This window comes from Macrobrachium rosenbergii, chromosome 23 (genome assembly GCF_040412425.1).
Source record: "Macrobrachium rosenbergii isolate ZJJX-2024 chromosome 23, ASM4041242v1, whole genome shotgun sequence".
Taxonomy (NCBI): domain Eukaryota; kingdom Metazoa; phylum Arthropoda; class Malacostraca; order Decapoda; family Palaemonidae; genus Macrobrachium; species Macrobrachium rosenbergii.
The window spans coordinates 61194663-61218046 of NC_089763.1; the positions used below are offsets into that span (position 1 = coordinate 61194663).

General features: G+C 40.9%; 1 protein-coding gene across 6 annotated transcripts in view; it reads left to right on the plus strand.

Annotated features, from left to right (window-relative positions):
* Positions 1-23384, plus strand: part of Rfk (Riboflavin kinase) — a 304267-nt gene that overhangs the window by 182255 nt on the left and 98628 nt on the right. For 4 of the 6 annotated variants that reach the window (XR_010856941.1, XM_067126044.1, XM_067126046.1 and 1 more), the window contains exon 4: positions 15875-15990. Coding sequence is in view for 5 of the 6 variants with exons in the window: in XM_067126044.1 (XP_066982145.1) it covers positions 15875-15990 (116 nt within the window). In the remaining variant the exon portion in view is untranslated. Of the gene's footprint in view, positions 1-15874; positions 16291-23384 lie in introns of those variants that run through there. The other 2 variants (XM_067126045.1, XM_067126043.1) reach the window with 2 other exon arrangements.

The following is a 23384-nucleotide window of genomic DNA, read 5'->3' on the forward strand; positions in this document are numbered from 1 at the left end:
CCTGCAATTCTCTCCCTCCTGAGGATCAAGGAAATCTTGCCCTTGTCTGCCAAGCCATTATAAAGGCTTTTGAAATAACTCCCGACTGTTGGAGGAAAAGGTGGAGAAATATGCCCAAAGAGTCGGGCCAAACCTGGTCTGAGTGGATCTTCAAAAAGACCCAGGCCCTAAAACAATGACTAGAATCTCTGAAGGCCACTAGTGTGGAGGATGTCCTCGAACTCTTCCAGCTTGAGGACTTCTTATTTTATGCCCCGCCAGCTCTGGCCACTCATCTATGTGATAAGGTGCCTAAGACAGTGGTCGAGTGCTGCCATTGGGCTGACATATGGGATACGCATCATCCCCATCTTAATTCCCATGGACAAAAATTATATCCCTCCTCGCCTGCCTCAACCAGCTCCCAGCAACCTCACAACAGTGGGCACCCCCATAAGAAACCCGTGTGTGGGTATTGTAAGAGAACAGGGCACCCCACTGAACAGTGCTGCTTGAAGGCTGAGAATCAGCCAGAAGACCCCTCTACATCCTCAAACAGGACAACACCCCAACAAGCCACGCCTGGGTCGTGGACAAAGGATAAAGGGCCTGCTCCCTCCAGTGGGACAGTGCCAGGTAAAGATAGCCAGACTTATTGCCCCGCTTGCAAAGGCTATGGCCACTCCATCCAATGGGCAAAATGCCCTAGTATTAATAAGTCAGGTATGCCCGCCCTTGCCTTGGCAGTCACTGACCCAACATCCTTTGGTCCTTCAGCCCAGGGTCCCATTGGTAGTGCCCCGCCAGCCAGGTCAAGGTATTTGATGATTCTGGTGCATAAATGTCCCTCATAAGGGAAGACAAAGTTCCCCATGGAGCTACCATTAACAGATGCAAACTCATCACGGTTGAAGGTATCAATCACTTTAAGATGATACTTGAGAGCTGTTAATCAGCTCAGTGGTCTGGTAAAACTAAAGTATACTTAACTCTTTTTCCTATTGTCAAGTTGAGGGTCAAGAGACCTCATCGATCTGAAATCTGGGACCTCGCAGTAGCCAGGTACATTCCTGGAGGCTATGAACTCCTCCTGGGGCAGGACTTCCAGTCCCCATCTAAGTTAGAGCAATCCAGGGGTTCAAATCCCCCAACTCATTCATTAGGCACGAATAAGCCTCAAACGCCTGCATTCGTTCCACTGCCAGTGCCACCTGAGTGCGATGTGCAGTGGCCCTCTCTATCAAGATTGATTCCAGATCCCATTCTGGTGTCTGTCCCTGCCCCAGGGCCAGTGCCAGGGCTCCAAATAGATCACCCTCCAGGAGATCCCACACTTGATTCACAATCCCTGTCAGTGTCACCTGGGTGCACTGAGCAGTGCCAAGCTCAGTCCGTCCTGAACAACGAGCAAATTCCAAATCAGTTATTAGTTCATGGCCCTGCCTTGGTGCCAGTGCCAGAGCAGGTCCCTGATCTCCATTCCAGAGATCCCAGTCTGGGTCCCCTCTCTTCTTCTGGCTTGGCTCCACTACCAATGCCGGTAAGAGAGACGGATCCTTCCAACCACAGTGGAAGCTCACCCAAGGTTGCGGCCTTGCAACCCATAACTGAGCTGGCCACTCTTACCTGCGAGCCTCTCACGCCCCCCACGACCGCTTCCTCTTTGTTTCAGTCCTCTTCATACACAACAGTGAGTAAGGATTCTGCCATGTCTCAATTGGCCGATGAACTCAAGGAACTGCGACAGATCATGGTAGAGTTTGTAAAAAGGGCCCCTGCATCAACTGTCAAAGAAGCCGACACAGGTGGCACTCAAATACCCTCCCCGGGCTCGGTTCCACTGATTCCCCAACTGAGACAAACCATCAAGGTAAGGGAGGTCCGTGGAGGAAATACTATGAGCGCAGATAATTCCAGGTAGCTTAAAGAGAGCCCCCGAGCTCTCCTGGCACCTGTGCCAAAATGGCACAGTGCCATCCCTTTATCCTACAAAGACTTTGGCACCTGTATCCAGAAGAGGATGTCAGGGTCCTTCACCTATTTATTTCCCTTTATAAGCCTATCCCTTATTCTTTCCCTTTAACATTTCCCTTCCTTACTTTTGATTATTACTCACATTTATTTTATGCCTCACCAAGGCCCCATTTTACCTTAATCACCATCACCTCTGCCAGTGCAGAGTGCCACTGACAGATATGCCAAATCACCATCACCTCTGCCAGTGCAGAATGCCACTGACAGATATGCCAACTGTATAGGTCCTATGACTTCCCTTTCATGCCTGCCACAGCATGATGCATTTAAAATACAATATGCCATCGCCATTAGTTATTGTTATATGAGTGCCAACTTGGCACAGTGCCATTATCGCAGATGTTGGTAAATGATCTTGCTGGAGGAGTTGCGCCCTCTGGCTACCTTTGCGGCCTTCTTGGGCTAAGAATGAACCCAGTTGTTTTCCATAGGCTAAGGAATGTAATTTCGGCATATTTAATCATCGTCTTTTATTAACAATCATTGATTTCTCTGAATCTGTCACCTGTTCTCATTGTGAATCTCTATAAGAAATCTCAAGTCTCAGATTTGCGACCTTGTGTTTATAGTGCCCAAATGGCACTGAGCTGTTGTTCAAGTATCGTGGAAACACCTAACCAAGCGTGCATTTACCTTACTGTAATGCCTCGTCAAGGCAGACTAAACTTATGTGCGCAAAATTCGTAATTTATTATTATTAAGAGTGCTTGAATTATCTCTAAAATTAACCTGGTATTATTTCATTGTTTTAACTATACCATTATGTTGTGAAAATATTCTGATTAATGCTGCCTTACGGTAATAGGAGTTTAATAAGAATATGTCGTTTCTAGCAGCAATTATTTATTCTGCATTAACGTAAATGTCACAGTGTTGTTTTACCTCCTGAAATTAATTGCTATGCAGAAGTTTAAGTTAAATTATAAGGCACCAAAGGAAAATGAGAGAGAAGTAAAGTAAAGTCTTTAAGTGAGTTTGCTTGCTGGTAATCACTCTCACATGATCTAGGGTGTGAATGCTAACTTGATTGGGGAGGTGCAACAGATGGAACCTCTTTCCAAGCCACCTCACCCATTTTTACATCTGTAATGTAACTGAGAAAGAAATAAAATAAATTTCAATCGTTTTATTTACTAGAACTGTGGGTTTCCACTCACTCCTTCATAAACTCTATCCTTCATTCCCCAAATTGGTTAAGCCTAACCCTTCTCTCTGTTCAAAATGACTGCCTAAAGCCTTGTTTCCAGGTGACCGTCGTACCTTCTGGGCATCAAGCAAGGCAAGGGAGGAGCCAAAAAAGAGAAACTTGGCACCCCGCCCAATTCTAAACCCTTCATGAGGGTTAACTGATACCAGGTGGTTTATATAGAATACGTGACGAAGAATGACCTTTGCGCCACCTACCAGATGAAAACGGTGTAGTCTCTGAAGCTTATTTATAGATGCTGCAATGGAAATTGAGAGAGAGAAGAGCGCAGAACACCACTGAGGACAGATGTCCTTAACCTTGCCTGACCCTTGAACTTTCCCGTGTTCGACCCCGAGGTTCGAACCAGTATACTTTTGTAGTGGCATTTCCTTTAATTCCCTCCTCCATCGCCAGCGCCCTATTGAACAAGGACACATCATCTTGACGAAGGTAATGTACCCGAATAAGGTTTCTTAGTCAGTCACGATTCCTGTTATTTCTTTGCTTGATTTTTCATTTATTTTCCATTGTGCGATCACCTTCAGTAATTTGTGCTGGAGCATTCAGTGTTAACGTAATTGTGCATTTAGTGTCGAACTGAGTTATTTGGCACCATCTGTGCATTCCCTCAGTTCCCTTTGAGTGTCTTATTATTCTTGCAAGTAACCATCTTGCACATATTGCAGGTAGGCCTTGACTGTGGAATCATTCTCCTCTATCCGTGTGCAGTCCTCCTCCTACCCCCATTGCGATGTTTCATGTTATGAAGACATCATTGGCGTAGAATATTTATCCTGTGTAGGATTCATTCATTCAGCAGGCCCTTATCATTTCATAATAAGAGCTGCGTGTTCCAAAGGAGCAATGAACTGTCATATAAGGAGGTGGGTCAGTTGCCGAGGCTAAAGTAGGACATTTGCAACCCTTGACGAATGTGGTAAAACAGTACAACAGATGGCAAAGACTTATACCTCTTGATAGCGCAGTTTTTTAGCCACTGGAGTCGCTGAATAGATTTTGCAAACAGGGTTCAGTAGTTCCCGGTGATACCAATTCATTTATCACTTATATAAATCAATCAAAATTCTCCATCGGAGTCCCAAAACATGTTGCCATAATTTGATATTGGCAGATGGTAGCTTCTTGATTGTATATAAATCACCAGTTTGATAAAAAATTTCATAATAAGAGCTCCGTGTTTCAATCTACCAGTGAACTGTCATGGTGGAGGTGATTCATTTGAGGCAATACATTTCGTTAAAACGATGGGTAAAAAACAGTACAACAGACTCGGCAAAGACTTATACCTCTCTTGATAGCGCAGTGGGTAGCATCTACTGGAGTCACTGAACCAAGGTTTCGTGTAAAATTGAAAATTCGTGAACCATGGCGATCCCAATTCATTTATCATTATATAAATTCCCCGACGATCAATTCTCCATCTAGATTTGCACCGATGTAGCGTGAATTTGATATTCATTTTTGTAGCTTCTTGATTGTATATAAATCATGGTGTGATAAAAATTTCATAATAAGAGCTGCGTTTTCCAATCATAACCAATGAACTGTCATGATGGAGAAGGGTCATTCTGAGGCTAAACATTTCCCGCTCACGATTGGTAAAAACAGTACAACAGGTTCGGCAAAGACTTATACCTCTTGATAGCGAAGTGGGTAGCGTCTACAGTCTGAAAAGGTTTATTTTCCAGGGTTTGTGTTGACGATACCAATTCATTTATCACTTATATAAAGGATGACTGAGCGTAACAATTCTCCATCGGAGATATTCCGAGGTAGATGAATTTGATATTAAGTACATTTGTAGTTTCATGATTGTATATAAATCACATGTGATAAAAAATTTCATAATAAGAGCTGTGTGTACCCTCAAATATATACCAATGAATTTTCATGGCGTGTGGTGGGTCATTAATGACTAAGTACATTTCCAATATCAAATTCACATTACAGGAAAACAGTACAACAGACTTATCAAAGACTTACACCTCTCTTGATATAAGTGGATAATGAATTGGAGTCGCTGAACAGGAACCCTCGTCACGGGTTTCAGTGTCCAGTAGACGTTACCACAATTCATTTATCACTTATATAAATTCTCCTTCGGTGATAATTCTCCATCGGAGATATTCCCGAGGTAGCATGAATTTGATATTAAGCGACATTTTTAGCTTCATGATTGTATATAAATCACGGTGTAATAAAGAATTTCATAATAAGAGCTGCGTGTTCCAAATGTACCAATGAAGTGTCATGGCGGAGGTGGGTCATTGCCGAGGCTAAGTACATTTCCCCGCTCACGACGGGTAAAAACAGTACAACATATTCGGCAAAGACTTATACCCCTATTGATAGCGCAGTGGGTAGCGTCTACTGGAGTCGCTGAATAGGTTTCGTGTCAAGGGTTCGTGTCCCGACGATACCAATTCATTTATCACTTATCCTGAGTTGGCAACTTGAGTCAGATCTATTGCTGAGTCGGGGAAAGGGAGAAAACTTCGCTGTTCACAAGCAGTTGGCTGCCCAGGCCGTACGTGGGACCAACTTTCTTTAGACTTGCGTAACCCAGTGAACCGCTTGCATATTTAATTCGATCGACGTGAGTCAGAAATTATATATATATATATATATATATATATATATATATATATATATATATATATATATATATATATATATATATATATATATATATATATATATATATATATATATATATGTGTGTGTGTGTATATATATATATATATATATATATATATATATATATATATATATATATATATATATATATATATATATCTTAAAAATTTATAAAAATGAAATAAAATCATTAATTCTGACAGCTGCCTTGCTGCAATGGAAGAAGTGGCAACACTTACTTTCTGAGTTCAGTCCCGTGTCAGCGGTGAAATTCCATTACAGCACGAATTTCTAGGTATAATGCTAGATATACCAAGAAAAGAGCTTTCCAGGAAAGCTGGGGTTACTACCCCAGTCGTCTTCTAGGAAGGCGTGTCGGTGTAGGAAGGTGAGTGAATTACCACTGCGAGCATACTCGAAGGTCTCATATCAAAAGCCCGGGAACAGAAGCGGTGAGCTTACGTTACAGCCTACACTCAACACCCGCCAGGACGGCGACACCAGCGCCACCTACCTCATTCCATTTTCTAGCACGTGATTGCGATCATTTCTTTTGTGTGCTCGTCCTCCTTTTTTGGATTATTTTCATCTTCGCCATGTCATCGAGCAGCTTTACCATCTCCAAGTTAAGTACCATCTTCTTGTGGGGTTTTGTTCTATTTTTTGGCTGTTATGGTCTCGTCTTTTCATAAATATTGAGATCTTATTATGGCGCCCTGGCGTCCCCGCCAGCCATGTCGTGTGAGGCAGCTCCATCCAGTTCTTTTTCTGTTGGGGTTGTCTCCTTGTCGTTATAGATGAATTTTTTGCCCCTTGGTTTCCCATCTAGTGGGTTCCCTACGATTAGCTCCCCCTTTCATTTTCACGAAGTGAACTCATTGGCCTGTCGGCCTTCTTGAGGTGATGCCCGTCCAGTACCCCCAGGTTGGGTTCCTTATTATTTTTGGTCTCTATTAGGCTAATTATTTTATTCTTGGAGATGGTGCTCTCTTTTTATTTTATTTTATTTACCTCCTGCGTGAGGGCAGGTGGCGGCAGCCTCAGATCCTGCTTCCCGGGTAGGCTACGCACCTATTGAGCACATTTTGTTGTTCCATTTGTATTGTGATGGATTTATTTAGTGGAGTAGGCTTGTTTGCTTCCATCCCACTTGTCCTAGGTGTGGAGATCATCAGGTTGAGGAGTTTTGGTTGCTGTTTCCTCCGGGGTCTCGTTTTTGGTGAGCAGAGTGAGCCCACCTCTTCCTTCATTTGGGAATAGAGTTCTTGGATGTGTTTCCTCTAGGCTGAAGTCGCCTCCATGCCCCCTCTTCTCGATCGGTTAGTTCTCGTATGTCTTCTCTCCTTGTTGCTTCCTCCTCCCCTCCGTACTCCTCCTTTTTCTAACCTATACTAGGTTAGGTCCCTATTAGACTTAAGCCTAGGAAGATCGGGCATCGAGACTAGTGGCTTCCTTAGTAGTGAGCAGCCCTCCCAAGTTTCATTATTCTTGGAGGTATGGGTGCAGTTGGCGGGTGATATGTTTCCCCTGTCTCTGTTCCCTTCTTGTGCCTTCTCCCCTCTCTTCCCTACTCCCACCCCCTCCCCTCACCCCACCCCTCCAGCCTTGCTCTACTCGCGCGGGTGGCTAGATGGCGTTTTCTCGAGTTCAGGACTCCTCCATTTGGTGAGAGTTACCATCCCTCCCATACAGTCCCTAGCATCGCTGTGTTGGTGTTGGTGGTTAGTTGCTTCGAGCGTGTTCGACACTCTATCCACACCTCGTCCCCGTCGGGTTACGTGAATGGGGTGAAATATAGTGCTCGAGCATGTTATAATCATCACGAGCATCTTGCCCATCTTGTTGTTTCTCCGGCGGGAAGTAAATGAGAAGGGGATTTATATTATATAAGAGGCGGATCCCTCCAGGTCTCTCAGATATTACCCTTGTACCTGTCACTTGTTTAATGTTGTTGCAGTTAAATATATTCGATCGTCTGTTTTATCTAGCAGTTCTCTCCTCCTTTATATTATATGCTCGTGAGTCGGTTCTACACCTGGGGGGCTCCGCCGTTATTTTACTGGCAGCCCTTGTGGTGAGTTCTAGTGTCTCATTCTTTCATTCCCAGGTATTCCAGGGTCTGGAAGCTTTTACCTTCCCTCTGTGTAATTTAGAGCTTATTAGCCCAGGTTATGATAGGAGTTCTTCTCCGCGGAGTATTCGGTTGTAGTTGAGTTTCCCGGCCTTGCATTTGGGTGGAGTGGGTAGGTTTCATATACTTTTCTGCACTTACAGACTGTTTGCTGCTTGAGGAGCCGAGGTGCTGCTTCCCTCCAGCAACCCTGCAGTCGCGTGGTGTGCGGACCACGCGCTGGTTGTGCGGTCGGCTCGACGACCTAGTAGTTTAGCACCCTGATGGTTGTGAGGAGTTTGCTTGTCTATGCGTAACCGTCCAGGATGATCGGTAAGTGACAGTCTTCCTCCGTTTCGCTCCTCATATTGTATATTGTTTGGTTCGGACTGTTTTTCGTTCTTGGCTGTTATTTGGTTTCTTGCAGCGAATGAGTCTTCCAGAAGTCTGCCTTGGAATCCCTCCGGGCCTGGGTGGCTGGGTTTGGCAGGGAATGTTCAGAGTCGGGGAAGCCCCTCGTCCGACGCTAAGTTGAGGGACCTGCTCTACCAGCGCGCGAATTGCTTGGCCATAGTGCCAAAGGAATCACTTGCCACCCCCATCATCCAGCAAATCCGGATCATTAGCACCCAAGTATATACTGGATCCTCGCCGGAGGTCTCGGAGAGCGTCGCCGCCTTAGACTTAGACCTGGAACCCCATGAACCGAGCAGGACCAGGTGATAAGTGCCGCGGGTAGGTGAGGTTGTTGGCGGGCCCCCCTCTTTTGACTCCCCAGTTTCATCTGTTTCTTCTTTCACAGGTTTTGTAGAAGTCTTCCTCTTGGTGATAGAGCTCCGTCACACTATCCCCAAGTTGAAATTGAACTTCATGGAGAAGCCCCGAGCTATAAGTCCTCGTCCTCCAGAAGGCATCGCCCTTCCCCGTCGAGAGAATAGGTCTCAGCACCTGTAGCCTCCGGGAGCAAGTCTGGTTCCTCGGCAAGCGCCAGTGAGGGCTGCAAACCAAGCCCTCCCGCCAGCCTGCCTTAACCGGCGCTGAGGCCTTTGCGAACCAACTTTTCAGGAAGTTCCGCGGAGGGGATTTGGACACGAGATTTAGTAAATCTCGAAAGTTGGCCAGTCATGATATTATACTGGCGAAAATTGACTCGCCCACCCCAGCCGAACCCCAGTATATGCATCCCGACACAGCCCGGACCTCCACGCCCGTTCGTGCGCCGGCAACCCGCCAGCGTTGCGCCCTCCGTGCCATCAACATGATGGCAAACTCACGATTGAAGGTCTTGTCGAGGCGGCTGGAAGGTGGAGGTTCTTTACGCCCGATGCGCCCTGCAGGCTTCGTGAGACTAACGGAGGAAGCATGGATTCGGTCGGATAAGGTTCTAGGAGACTGTGTGATCCCTAGGGACCAAGCTCAATCGGCTCTCTCGCCTCTGACGGGTGGCAGGCCCAGAAAAATATTGAAGTTGACTCCTTTCAAGGGCAACTTAACAATGTTCACCCTGGAACCTGCCCACCTTGCTTGAACAAAATCGCTCTGGCTACGGCGGCGTGCTTTGAAAGGTAATCCCGTTACATGAAACAGACCCACTTCCTGTTATTCCCAGGAAGTGATGAGTTCTGGAGTGGAGCGCCCGTCCACTTTCACTGTCGAAACTGGACCCCTTCAGCTAGCCCTCACAGTTCAGTGAGCAGCTCCCTGAAGCTGCCGGGAATCTTCTGTTGAAGCGGAGTTTGATGCCGGACTAAGTTAGCCGGTCCTTGAACTCCGTCTGCCTCCGGAGAAACCTGCCGTCTGCGCCGGACGAGCCATTCTTTCAGGTCTTGGCTAAGTCCCTGCTAGCTGGCTTTCAGTCTGACCTGTTCGAGTTCATCATGGCCAGACTGGAATGCAGGAAGTTCATTTTTGCCGATGCCACTATCCGCCACGAGCCTAACAAGCTCGTTAAAAGCTCGATCTGGGGGCCTAACTCTTCCCAGAAGGAGGTCGCAATGTTATGGCTTGAAAGGGCTGAGGCCAACCAGAGTCTGCTCTCGCTGGGGCATTTCTGCCTACAAGCGCAAGACCCCAGAATCTGGCGGCCCCAGGCGGAAGGAGGCAAGCGTTTCAGGAGGCATAGAGGCCCCACCATCGAGCGTTAGTTCAAGCCGTCCGGTCTACGAAACATTAGCACAGCCTCCAAGGCTCACCCCCAGCAGTATGTGCTGGTCAACCAGCTCATTCCTTACTGCGCCCTCGTATGTTGCTTCGCCAGCGTACAGCCCACCTATGAGGGGGCCGCGTGGATACTTTATGGTATGGCCAGGATCATAAGGGGAAGAGGCAGGAGCCCCTCATAGAGAAAACCCAACACCACCCCAAGAGGAAGGCCTGGGCGTGGTGGGGAACAAACCCGCTCCCTCCACCAGGAGAACTCAGGTAGGTGGTGTCTGTATAGGTTCAGGGACCAATGGACCTTCAGCCTTGGGCACACAGCATTGTGTCAAGGACTAGGATGGGCTAGATCCAAGAACCCTCCTCCTCTAACTAGTTTTACCAGCCACCCACATCAATCCTACAGGTTACATTGACAGAATTGCTCAACAAACAAGCAGTAAAGAAAGTAAGGCACCTAAAGTTTCAAGGCAGGTTATTCACTGTTCCCAAAAAGACTCCGATCAGCAAGAGTGATCCTGGATCTGTCGCGTCTAAATCTCTACGCCGTCGACAAATTTCGCATGCTTCACGATTAGCTCAGATGCGGACTCTACTTCCGGCGTGGGCCGTCACCACCTCTATCGATCTCAGGCGGCTTATTATCCGTCGATTGCGGAACTTCTCTCAGTTCCTCGGTTTCGAACTGGGAATCAAGCCTACTCCCCTTCAGGGTCATGCCCTTCGGTCTAAACATTGCGTGGGGTATTCGCAAGCTGGCGGACACGGTAGTGCAACAACTCCGGTCGAGGGATATCTAGCAGCGTGCTTGAGCGATTGGATGGTGCAGGCACCAACGGTTCCGGAGTGTCAGAAGGCTGCGTCCGCCGATCATCAACTTCCTGGAGTCGTTAGGTTTTCAACTGAACAGAGAGAAGTCCACGCCTGACTCGAGTCCCGGTTTTCAGTGACAGGTCTCCAGTGGGATCTGTCCTCTCCCACCCGTTATCTCTCCGCTTCCCAAGAGGAAGAGATAGCATCTCTCCTGGAAATTTCTCAAAATCAATCGGCATCCTTGATCCCAAGAAAAGAGTCCTTGGGTCTCTTCAATTTGCCTCAGTGTGGACCTGCTCTTAAAGCGAAACTAAAGACTATAAACAGTGTGTGGCGGAGTCGAGCCAATGTCAAGCTCTGAGACAAGGTCTCCTCTATTCCTCGAATCTTAGAGACAAGACTGCGACCTTGGACCACAGTCAGAGAGCCTGTCAAAACAGTTCGCAATTTCCCCCTCGGCACTAGTTGTTCCACTGAGCGCTTCCCTAAGCGGCTGGGAGATATTCACCAAAACAAAAGTACAAAGAGGCGTGGTCCCAATGTTTCAGCAGTTCCATATAAACACCCTGGAAGCTATGGCGGTCTTTCTAACTCTAAAGAAAATCCGCCCACAGCAGTTCATATCAGGCTGGTATTGGACAGCGCAGTGGTAGTTTCATTGCATCAACAGGAGGCTCCCGTCAGGTCGAGTAAACAGAAGTAATGGTTGCTGCTCTTCTCCCTGGCGAAGACAACCACGGCTGGCACCTGTCAGCCACCCACCTGGCGGAGATACGGAAAGTGGCTGATTCCTGTCCAGAGCTGCTCCGTTGGAGGCGGAGTGGTCCTGGACGGGAATCTTTAAATGGTTGCACGCCGGTTCCGGGTCTCCAAGATGGATCTCTTCGCTGACAGGAGAGCAGCTTCAAGCTCCTGTTCACGTGGCCCCGAACCTGGACCCTCAGAGGCGTACGCCACAGAGCGCAATGACAGTAGGTGGAACAATTGGGAGAAAATTTATCTGTTCCCTCCAATAAATTTACTGCTGAAAGTATTACACAAACTCAGGACATTCAAAGGTCAACCAGCCCTAGTAGCCCCCTATTGGCCAAAGAGCAATTGGTTCCCTCTTCTTCAGGAACTGGGATTGCGGAGTCTTCGGATTCCCAAGCCCATACATTAGACAACAAACCAAGACTGTGTCAGCTTCCTCAGAATTCAGAATGCCCTAGTTTTATGGACTTTATAAAATTCGCAGCCCAAAAGGAGCAAACATTGACTGTAGCTTGCCTCTGTTTTAGAATCAGATAAAAGAGATTCTACTCTTAGACAGTATGACTCAGCAGTCAAAAAATTAGCCTCCTTCCTGAAAGCATCTGAAGCCAAAATCATGACGACTAATTTAGGAGTTTCTTTCTTTAGATCACTGTTTGAGAAAGGCCTTGCTCCGGCCACTATTACCACAGTCAAGTCAGCCTGAAGAAGTATTTCTATACGACTTTAAAATGGGCCTTACAGATTCCTATTTTCATCTATCCCCAGGCAATAAGCTCTCAAGTCTGGACCATGTCTTGTTCATTGCGTGGTTTCTCAATGACGTCACTAAGTTAGCATCAGAGATGGACAACTTTCATTGCTCTTATCAGGATCTGTGGGAGAGACTTTATTTCTGATTAGCTTAGCTTCAGGTGCTAGAATCTCTCAGAGCTATCGGCTCTCACTAAGTGATAATTTTGTGAACTTCCTCCCACGTCAGGAGAGGTCCTCCTTTCCCTGACCCTAGATTTTTAGCCAAGAGCGAAGACCCACAAGACAGATGAATTCTCAGCCAGGGTGGTGCCTTCCTCAAGACCAGTCTTTATGTCCAGTTATACACTTAAATCTTACCTTTAAAGAACTCACAGAGTAAGTCGGGTCCTCTTTCATCAGGGAGAAAGGTGGTACACTTTCACTGAATGCTATAAGACAACAAATTCTGTATTTTTATTAAACAGGCCAACCCAGATTGAGTTCCTAGGTTCCTGATATTCGAGCAGTTGCTACTTCCATTAGTACTTTCATAATATGGACTTCTCAGAACTATCTAAATTTACGGGAGGGTTGGAAATCACCTCCTAGTGTTTAAGCGCCACTATTTAAAATCGCTTGATTGATAATAGTCCACCGCGTCCGTGGGATGACGGTGGACTTATTATCAACTAAAAATTCCTTTGGTAACATATATAATATATTATTGAGATAGAGTGAATTGATATTAAAGACGTTGTATTTTCTTGATTGTATATGAATCGCGGTGATGTGATAAATAGTCATAATATATTTCGTGCAACAAAACGCATTTTCACGGTCAACATGGCAGAGGTGGGTGGATACGTCTCCAGCGCAAAACACCTGAGTTCGACGGGTGGGTTGATGGGGAGATGTTATTCACTTATACCTCTCTTGTAATGATTTTTCGTTAGTGCGTCACTGCAGTCCCTGATTTCTAAAGTCAAATTCGCTGGTTCGATCCCCACGGACGGGGACTTATTATCAACTAAAAATTCCCCTTTGGTAACATATATGAAAAATATATTATTTCCAAGGGTAATTGGATATTAAAGGGCGTTTGTGCTTTTCTGATTGTATATGAATCACGGTGATGTGATAAATAGTCATAATATGGCTTCGCGCGACAAACGCATCTACGGTCAACATGGCAGAGGTGGGTGGACATCGTCTCCAAGCGCGAAAACACCTGAGTTCGACGGGTGGGTTGATGGGAGATGTTATTCACTTATACCTCTCTTGTGGCCATTTCGTTAGTGCGTCACTGTAGTCCTGATTCCTCGTCCTAAAACGCTGGTTCGATCCCACGGGATGGTGGACTTATTATCAACTAAAAATTCCCCCTTTGGTAACATATATGAAAAATATATTATTTCGAGGTAGAGTGAATTGGATATTAAAAGGACGTTTGTAGCTTTCTGATTGTATATGAATCACGGTGATGTATAAATAGTCATATATATATATATATATATATATATATATATATATATATATATATATAATACATATATGTATATGTTATATATAGCTCGATTTACAATGGAGATCCATTCCTGAGGCGGCAACAGCTGGATTTTAACTCTTAAAAATTTATAAAAATGAAATAAAATCATTAATTCTGTGGCTGCCTTGCACAATGGAAGGGTGGCAACACTTACTTATTTACGTGAGGGAGCTCAGAAACTAGTACCTGCCCTAACGTCACCTTAACTTCGGATTTTTGCCTTAAGTCAGAGATGAATTTTTTCATTAATATCTTTGAAAAGAGTTGTAAGATCAGATTGACTTCAGTCGAGACCTTCATATGTATATATGTATATATATATATATATATATATATATATATATATATATATATATATATATATATATGTGTGTATATATATATGTATATGTATATATATATATATATATGTATATATATATATATATATATATATATATATACAATATATATATATATATTTTTATGTATATGTATATACATATATATATATATATATATATATATATATATATATATATATATATATATATATATATATATATATATATATATATGCATATATATGTATATATATGTTTATGTATATAAATATATATATATTTATATATATATATATATATATATATATATATATATATATATATATATACATATATATATATATATATATATATATTTATATATATATATATATATATATATATATATATATATATATATATATATATTATATATATGTATATATATTATATAATATATATATTACATATATATTATATATATATATATATATATATATATACACATACATATATATAATGTATGTATAATATATATATATGTATGCATAAATAATGTATAAATAAAGTGCATATATGTTTTTATATTGATTTTGGTAATTAATGTAAATATATGATAATATGCAAAGCAGCACACTTAGGACCGTTGCTTAAGTTCTCAGACTAATCCCTGTTTCTGAGTGTCCATGTTATGTTCTTTTTTCGTGTTACTGGATTGTGTGATTGATGTATATTATTGCAGTTGTTTGCAATAATATACATCAATCACACTATATATATTATATATAGTCCCCGAGTTATGACGGGGATCCATTAATGCCTGAGGTGGCAGCCTAAGTTGGATTTTAACTTTTAGAAATTTATAAAAATGAAACAAAATCATGTAAACATGTTGTGGTGGCAAGAATGTGTAGGCAACTCTCATATATGGAATTAGGTAAGTCTGGGTCAGACTGAATTTCTCTGAGCTTCACTGTATGACATGATATTTTACAAAATGCCTTATATCTCTTTAAACAAGATAATATTGATTTGAATACTGTTTGTAAAAAACCCTGCAAGCAAATTTACAAGTTTAACTTTTAGGCTAAAGTTTTTATCATTGCTTAGGCAACATAAAAGGATGTTAAATGTATAATTGCCATGTTGGATAGGAACATGTTTTGTATTTAAAAGGGGATTTTTGGTGGGTTTAAAGGGTCATCTTTGAGGTTAGATGTCCGACCAGACCATTAAATATCAGATAAGTGTCTGAAACTGAACATAAGGTAAGATACATTAGATTTGGTACTTTCAAGGGCCATAGCCTAGATTTTACTGTCTTAATCCCCAAAGTACTTGTTAAAACAATGATTTATTGTATTTTGTTTCTTTGTTAACGAGTTAATATTGCCTTGCATGGCCCACAGTAGCAGGTACTAAAAGTATTTTTGTTTCAGCCCTTCAGCATACAACTCCATTGCTTTCTGCCAATATTACTTTTCATCCATTCCCTTTGTATTAAAGAACAAATGTATTAATCTTCAATTTTTTTAATTAATAAAACTTTCTGTATTTCCTGTCAGACACCATTAACATTGCTCTTGCATTTTTTTCAGAATCTTTAATCGATGCCATCAAAAGTGACATTGCAGAAGCTGATAAGAAACTATCACTTGCAGAGAGCCAGGCTTACAAAGAACACTCGTTTTTTTTAGAAAAGGCATCTCCCAAGGTTAGCAATATGGGTAATAAAGGGTTGTCCAGTTCACTTTGTAATGGTAATGATATTGATGATCAAAATAGTTGAATGCCTATGTTGTTTGTAGTGGGACTAGATTTTTATTGACATCTTTTCAAATGAAATAGCTTGTTGTATTCTAAAAAAAATTTGTTAACAGAATTTTTAGGAGGTCTGGCAGTGTATATATTACTACAGTACTGTACACCCTGATTACCTGAAGACTTCATCTTCAGGTATTTAAATTGAAGTTACATGTAGAACTTTAGATTGGTAAGAGTTAATATCTTTATGTATATATGCATATATATATATGTGTGTGTGTGTGTGTTTGTGTATATATACATACATACATATATATATATATATATATATATGTATATGTATATATATATATATATATATATATATATATATATATATATATATATACATATATATATATATATATATATATATATATATATATATATATATAGAGAGAGAGAGAGAGAGATTTTATTACATACATAGTTGTTCTGTGCACTAGTAGAATTACTAAAAGGATCTCATTCAAACTGGATGGTATCTAATGGAGTATTTATTTAGAAAAAGTTACAAGCTTTCTTGGACAAACAGTCCTCATTGTCAAGTATCCATACAATGACCAGACGCGTAGTCCAGCTGTATTTACATCCGTGTGCCAGGTATTTTAATTCTGTTATTGCCTAGCTCCTCCTGTGTGGCCCCCACCCCTCGTGACCTTGGGTTTCTCTGCCTGTTCTTCATTTACGATACTTGATAATGAGGACTGTTTGTCCAAAAAGTCCTTTTCTGAATAAATACTCCATTAGATACCATCCAGTTTGAATGAGGTCCTTTTAGTAATTATATATATATATATATATATATATATATAATTCTGTCCCGGTTTGCCTGGGGTTCTGTTCTTTCCTGTGTAACCCGAAAATCCCCGGAAAATCGTCGAAAATCGTCAAAAATCATAAGAAAACCTTACTTTTAATGCTCTGGGTGCATTGAAAACGACGTAAACTGCATTATTATTGAGTTTTACATCAAAAAACCTTCAAATTATGATTATTCTGCCGTTTTGGGGCCATATTTCTTCCATCGGATACGATTGGAACATCGCGTTTGAATAATTTCTGATGAATATATTTGAAAAGCGTCGTAAAGTTGGCGGAACCGTATATAAACCAGGGACTGCCTGTATATATATATATATATATATATATATATATATATATATATATATATATATATATATATATATATATATATATATATATATATATATATATAATTACAGTGTCTACCCAGTATACAAATTTACTTTGTTCAAAATTCCAATTTGAATATCGAAATATTTGTATATCACTCTGAATATTCCCATAAGGAATAATGGGAATTCAATTAATTTGTCCCACACTCAAGAATTTTCCCCCATATAAACCCTTTGTACCCACTTTAATACAATTATTTTAAGCACAAGCACAATTTACTTTAATGAACACCATATTCAACAAAATAAATAAAAGAACAAAGCATTTCACAATAAAATTCAACATAAAAGATGAATAAAATCATATGTCACAGAGGTAATGCACAGATGACTTGATATAGAGGGAGGGAGCGTTTATACTGTTGAGGAGGGAAGGAGAAGAGACAGTGAAAACATTACTGTATGTACATAAAAGCAGTAACAATTCACATAAAAAAATAAAAGAAGGGAGTTTCACAATAAATTTAACAGTGATGCAATATAAAAACAATCAAATGCAATACAGTAACAATAAAAAATCGAAGAAAGTCTTTCCTTGAGCAAGTGTTTAGGCCTGTGCTGAGTGAGACAGTAGAGAGAGAGAGAGGGGATGGTGGTGGGTTATTGTGTGGGAGACAGGGGTCTGCTTCCCACTGACTTTCCAGCTGGGCTGGGCTCAGATGATTTTTCTCTTTCACTACATTTCGCCTGTTTCTTTCACTTACACTCGATTTGCCCGAACCACTTCTTTATGTTACAGTAAAATACCTATGAAGTGACACTTCTTACAATTTTTTAGCACTGTAAAAGTAACTCACCTCTACATCATGAAAAACACTGGTGCCACATTCAACTTCTGTGTGCCTTGGATTTCTTTGTTTAAACGACTTCTTGCACTCAAGATCCAAGTGTAAAAATCATGTCGACAATCTGAGTGAGGGATTGTTTTCACATCTGCCGGACGTTGATTGCTCTCTCTCTCTCTCTCTCTCTCTCTCTCTCTCTCTCTCTCTCTCTCTCTCTACACAATTCATCAGTATTGATTCCTTTGATTATTCTTGCAAAATGTGAGTAAAATTTATTTCTCATTTTGGTTCCCTTGAGGATCCTTCTCGCCTCCTCTCTCATTTCTCTCTCTCTCTCTCTCTCTCTCTCTCTCTCTCTCTCTCTCTCTCTATATATATATATATATATATATATATATATATATATATATATATATATATATATATATATATATATATATATATATATATATATATACATACACTCACAACCACACATAAGTAATCTTTCCCATATCTGGATTAGTGCGTCAAGGCCCTGTTGGATAATGGCAATTTCTGAATATAGTGAAAAATGCTATGGGTGTAAAACAGCAACTTCATGTTCATACATCCTCCCCCCACACCTTGTCAATATCAAATCATCCTATGCACTAAATATACCTATAAGCAACAACCAATACACCAGAAACTGAAAAATAGATGTTAAACTATAAGTTATCACTGTTTTTCCATATTTGTAACAAGATGTGATAACACTATACAGTATGCTTATACACAACACACGGTGTTGTACAGTATTTTTGTGAAACAAGGTTTGCGCTTTATTTCCTATTTGTGTCTTAAAAATAGAATAATGTATACCCAAAATAAAAAACAAAAGCTAAAAAATAAGCCAAACATTTTCTCTCTCTTACCCAACACAGTACTGTAGGTACAGTGTATGTACAGTACACTACCATATATCTTTTTCTATTTTGTCTACACAATAAAAAAAAATACACTTAGAAAATAAAAACAGAACTTTTTCCCTCTCTTTTACATGCATAGTGCAGAAACTGCGTACAATTGCTGGTCTTTTAAAACTTTGAGGAGGTTCACAAGTCCTCCTACTCCACCTCCCCTTCTGTCACCACGGCGTCATTTAGGTTCTGTACCTCCTCAAGGTCATGATGTGTTGAACTTGTCAGAAGAGGCTTTGTGGTGCCTAAAGGGTCCAGGTCATCAAGAGGTGGCTTAGACACATCAGATTCCCGGCCTGAATGAATTTCATACAGTGTAGTGAATAGGATTGTTATGGGTAGGAGGTCATTAATATTAAAACCAGACGAGTTGTTCTGACATGAGCTCCTTCCCAGCTGCACCTTCCCCATGAGCCACACCTGGTTGGTCACCACCTAATTGGCTGCTCTGAATTTTGAGTTGAAATCAACAACACGTGAACAATCATGTTATTTGCTTGATTGCAAAAACACAGCTTGTAGTATATTAAGTTCCATAAGGAGGTGAACATGGCTTGACACACATTAAAAAAGGGTAACTAAGTGCTCACCTGCATTTCCGGGCTGAGCGACCGAGTTACCAAAGAAATGGATGGTGATGGGTTTGTGTGCAAGGGGGTTAGGGGTCTGAAGAAGCTGTCGAGGGTACTCTTGATGATATGAACAACAATTCGACTTAGTAACAATTGCTATTATAACCATTTGAAGCTATGAATACATGAATTGTACCTCTGAAGACTTCTGATTCTAGAGCAGTTTCCCAACCTTTTTACCTTAGTGGAACCCTTCCAGTAATAGTGATGTCCCAAGGAACCCCTACATAAGAAAATATTTTACAGTCTTATTTATTTATTTCTCCTTCATAATGCAAGCAATATTTTTCTTTTTGTAACCGGTTTAGGTAAAAAAAATTGTCTTTCTCAAATTTATTGACAATTTTGAAAAAAAAATCAACATATTTTTCTGACAACTAGTTCAAACACATAATAACTAGATCCTTTTTCCAGTTTATTCACAATTAAAAAATAAGTGAAATAATTTATTGAAAAGGCAATATCAATCAAAATAATACGAACAAAAATATATTGGCCTGGAATGAAATGCACTTCTTCAATGTGACACTTGTTCTTGTCTTTTGGAACACAAATGCCTAATTCGAGGTCGAATCTTTGATAAACACACACGCATTTCTTCTTCTACTGAAAGGAGACAGTTTCTTTCCTTGCTCTTTATACTTGTCAAATGAGAAAAAGCTTGCTCACACATGTAGGAAGAGGAAAACTAAAGCAAAATATTTATTGCTTTTCTCTGAATGGCAGGATATTCTTTTTTCACTGAAATACAGAACTTGTCCAAGGATAGGTCTGTAAATCTCATCTTGAGTGTACGATCTGACTGTAATACACAAAGTTCTTCCTCTTCTCTTAAGTTCAAGTTCTTGGGATGGGCAGAACATTCAGAGAAAGGATCCCTCACCCAATCAAACTCTTGGGTTGAAAGGGAAGGAAAATAATGTTCAGTTTTTATTTGCAGCTCTTCTAGGTGCTTTTGAATAAGACTTGAAATTTGCTGGTATCCATCTTCACTTTTAAGCCCCTGCAGTAGCTGAAACATTTCAAGGTTTCCTTTTGAAACATGGTTTTTCCAAAGGTTTAGTCTTCTTTTAAATCCAAGAATCTTATCACTTGAAGTCAGTACATTTTCTCCAGAGCCTTGCAGTGACTTATTCAACTGATTCATGTGCTGAAAAATATCTGCTAAGTAGGCTAGCTTCTGCAACCATTCTTCATCTTCAAAGCACTCAGCGAATTCTGACTTGTTGTTTTCTTGAAAGTACTCCTGTAATTCACCTTTCAGCTCAAACACTCTATTTAGAACTCTTCCTCTACTGAGCCACCGAATTTCTGTATGCAGCAGGAGATTTTTATGCTTTTTGTCCAAGTTTTCACACAACTTTTTAAACATTCTGCAATGAACTGGTCTTTGTTTGATAAAGTTCACCATTTTGATGACATTATCAAAAACTTTTTTCAATTCATCTCCAAGAGCTTTTGAAACCAGTACCTCTCTGTGAAGAAAAGTGTGTGTAGTGACAGCATCAGCATTTTCTTGCTTTACAAGAGAAGCGAAACCTCTGATTGAGCCTACCATTGATGGGGCACCACCAGTGCAGATGCCAATACAATTCTTCCAGGAGAGACCTCTTTTTTCCAGATATGGAGACAAAATATTAAATATATCGCTTCCTGTACTAGTTTCAGGGAGTTCTTTGAAACAAAAAAAAGTTTTCTTGAATTTCACTCTCATTGACAAATCTTACGAAAGATACGACATGGCACTTAATGGTTAAATCTGTTGATTCGTCAACCTGAATACAAAAACTGTCATTTATTAGTTTATCACACAAAACCTCTTCAGCATCATGTGACATGTCATCAGTGCGTCGCCTTATCGTATTGTCTGAAAGTGGAACATTTTCAATTGCTCGTACTGTATCTTGTCCCAGCATTTTACCCACTAAAATTTTACATGCTGGCATTATTAGGTTCTCACCAACTGTGTGACTTTTCCTTTTTTGTGCAACAAGTTCTGCTACCAAATAACTAGCTTCCTGGGCATTTTCACTGACACTCACCTTACTCACAAAAGCAGCACTCTGTTTTCTTTGTGTTTCCAATAACCCCTTAAAATAATCGGCACTTTTATTTGACATATTACTGTGGTTTGTTGTGAAGTGTCTTTTCAGTTTTGCTGGAGCCATTGCTGCATTTGAGAGCTGTTTGCCACAGACGAGGCACAGTGGAATGGGACAACCTGGATCACCAGTCCATGTAAAGCCCATTGCTAAGTGGTTTTAATTGTAAAGACGTACCTTTCTTTTGTCCACTTTTGCCTCAGTCCTGAGAAATTTAGTAGAAGACTGCATTTCTTCATCATTACCCTCATCATCAGTATCAGTGACTGTATCACTGGGAGAATTTTTGTCCTCATGGTTCCTCTTCAAATATCGCCACATTGGACCGTCAGACATTTCTGAAAAAAAATAGTAATGCATTAAAAGTTGACAGATACTTTCAGGATGGCAATTCTTCAGCCGAGAATAAAACTAAAGCCTATAGTCCTGAATATAAGAAAAATGACTTGATAAATAACATTAAAACAAATAAGACAGAAAGAATCTAATGCAAAGGTAAAACCTGACACACCAGGGAGAACAGATGGAGACTGACGGGCTGCTGAAATCAGTCTGTACTCGTCAAGCAAGTTATTTGGTTGCACACGAATCGCTTGCATACAGTTTTATGTCCTCCGACCACTAAGTCACCGTTTTAACTTTACCAAATGTATTCTGCAAATATATTCTCTATGACTATTACACTTTTTTAAAATGATGTGATAGTTTGAAAAAATTGTTATAATATCCCAAAAATTTCCAAAAATATTTCCGTACATGTATAAGAAAATTAAGTTCAAAAAAAAAAACTGAAAAATGCATTTGCACATATGTGCAAAGGCATAATAATCTCAGCCTATTTATCAGTATCTCTTGAAGGAACCCTTGGCAAGCTCTTAAGGAACCCCAGGGTTCTGCGGAACCCTGGTTGGGAAACCCTGCTCTAGAGGGAGCTAAGTGAGACTTAATTTGTTTTTGGCCTTACTCTGAGTACATAAATTGGTCTGTTTTTATTTTTTTATTTATATTTTTTCTTTTATCATTATTTTTTAATTTATTCTTTGCATGAGGATTAATCCATGCACTGGAGTCTTTTGAAGACTTTCTAGTCTCTCTTTGGATGACTGTAGAAAGTCTTAGAGATAACCGCCAACTTAGTGTTCAGGGATGTTTTGCATTCCCATCAGGAACCCTCAACCCTGTCTCTTATGTAGTGATGCTCAGTATTGGAGACATCCCCGATACTTTACATATCTTGCCTTAGATGGAATTCCATATTAAGGACCACCATCTGGGCTAATTAGGCCTGAGTAGCCACATTGTCGCTGGCCAGCAAAGGCGTGGGAGTTTCTGATGAAGGATCATACTCCTGGAAGGAACAGGAACTTCAGGAGAAGGAGGGTTCCCCTGGCAGGGCACTCATCAACATCAGGTTATTGCATGGGAGAACCTTTATTCTCTTTTTAGGGATCCGTATCATGCAAATACCCAGGCAGTGCCCCTGGGTCTTCCAGTTCAGGAGGAAAAGCTCAATGTCCACTTCATGCCTAATATTGGGGCATCTAACCCAGTATATGACTAGATCTCCATCAGAGGAGTCATACATGGGAATCTTGAATTCTAGTATCTTGGCGTACTGGCCAGGACATAGAATCTGCTTAGAAAAA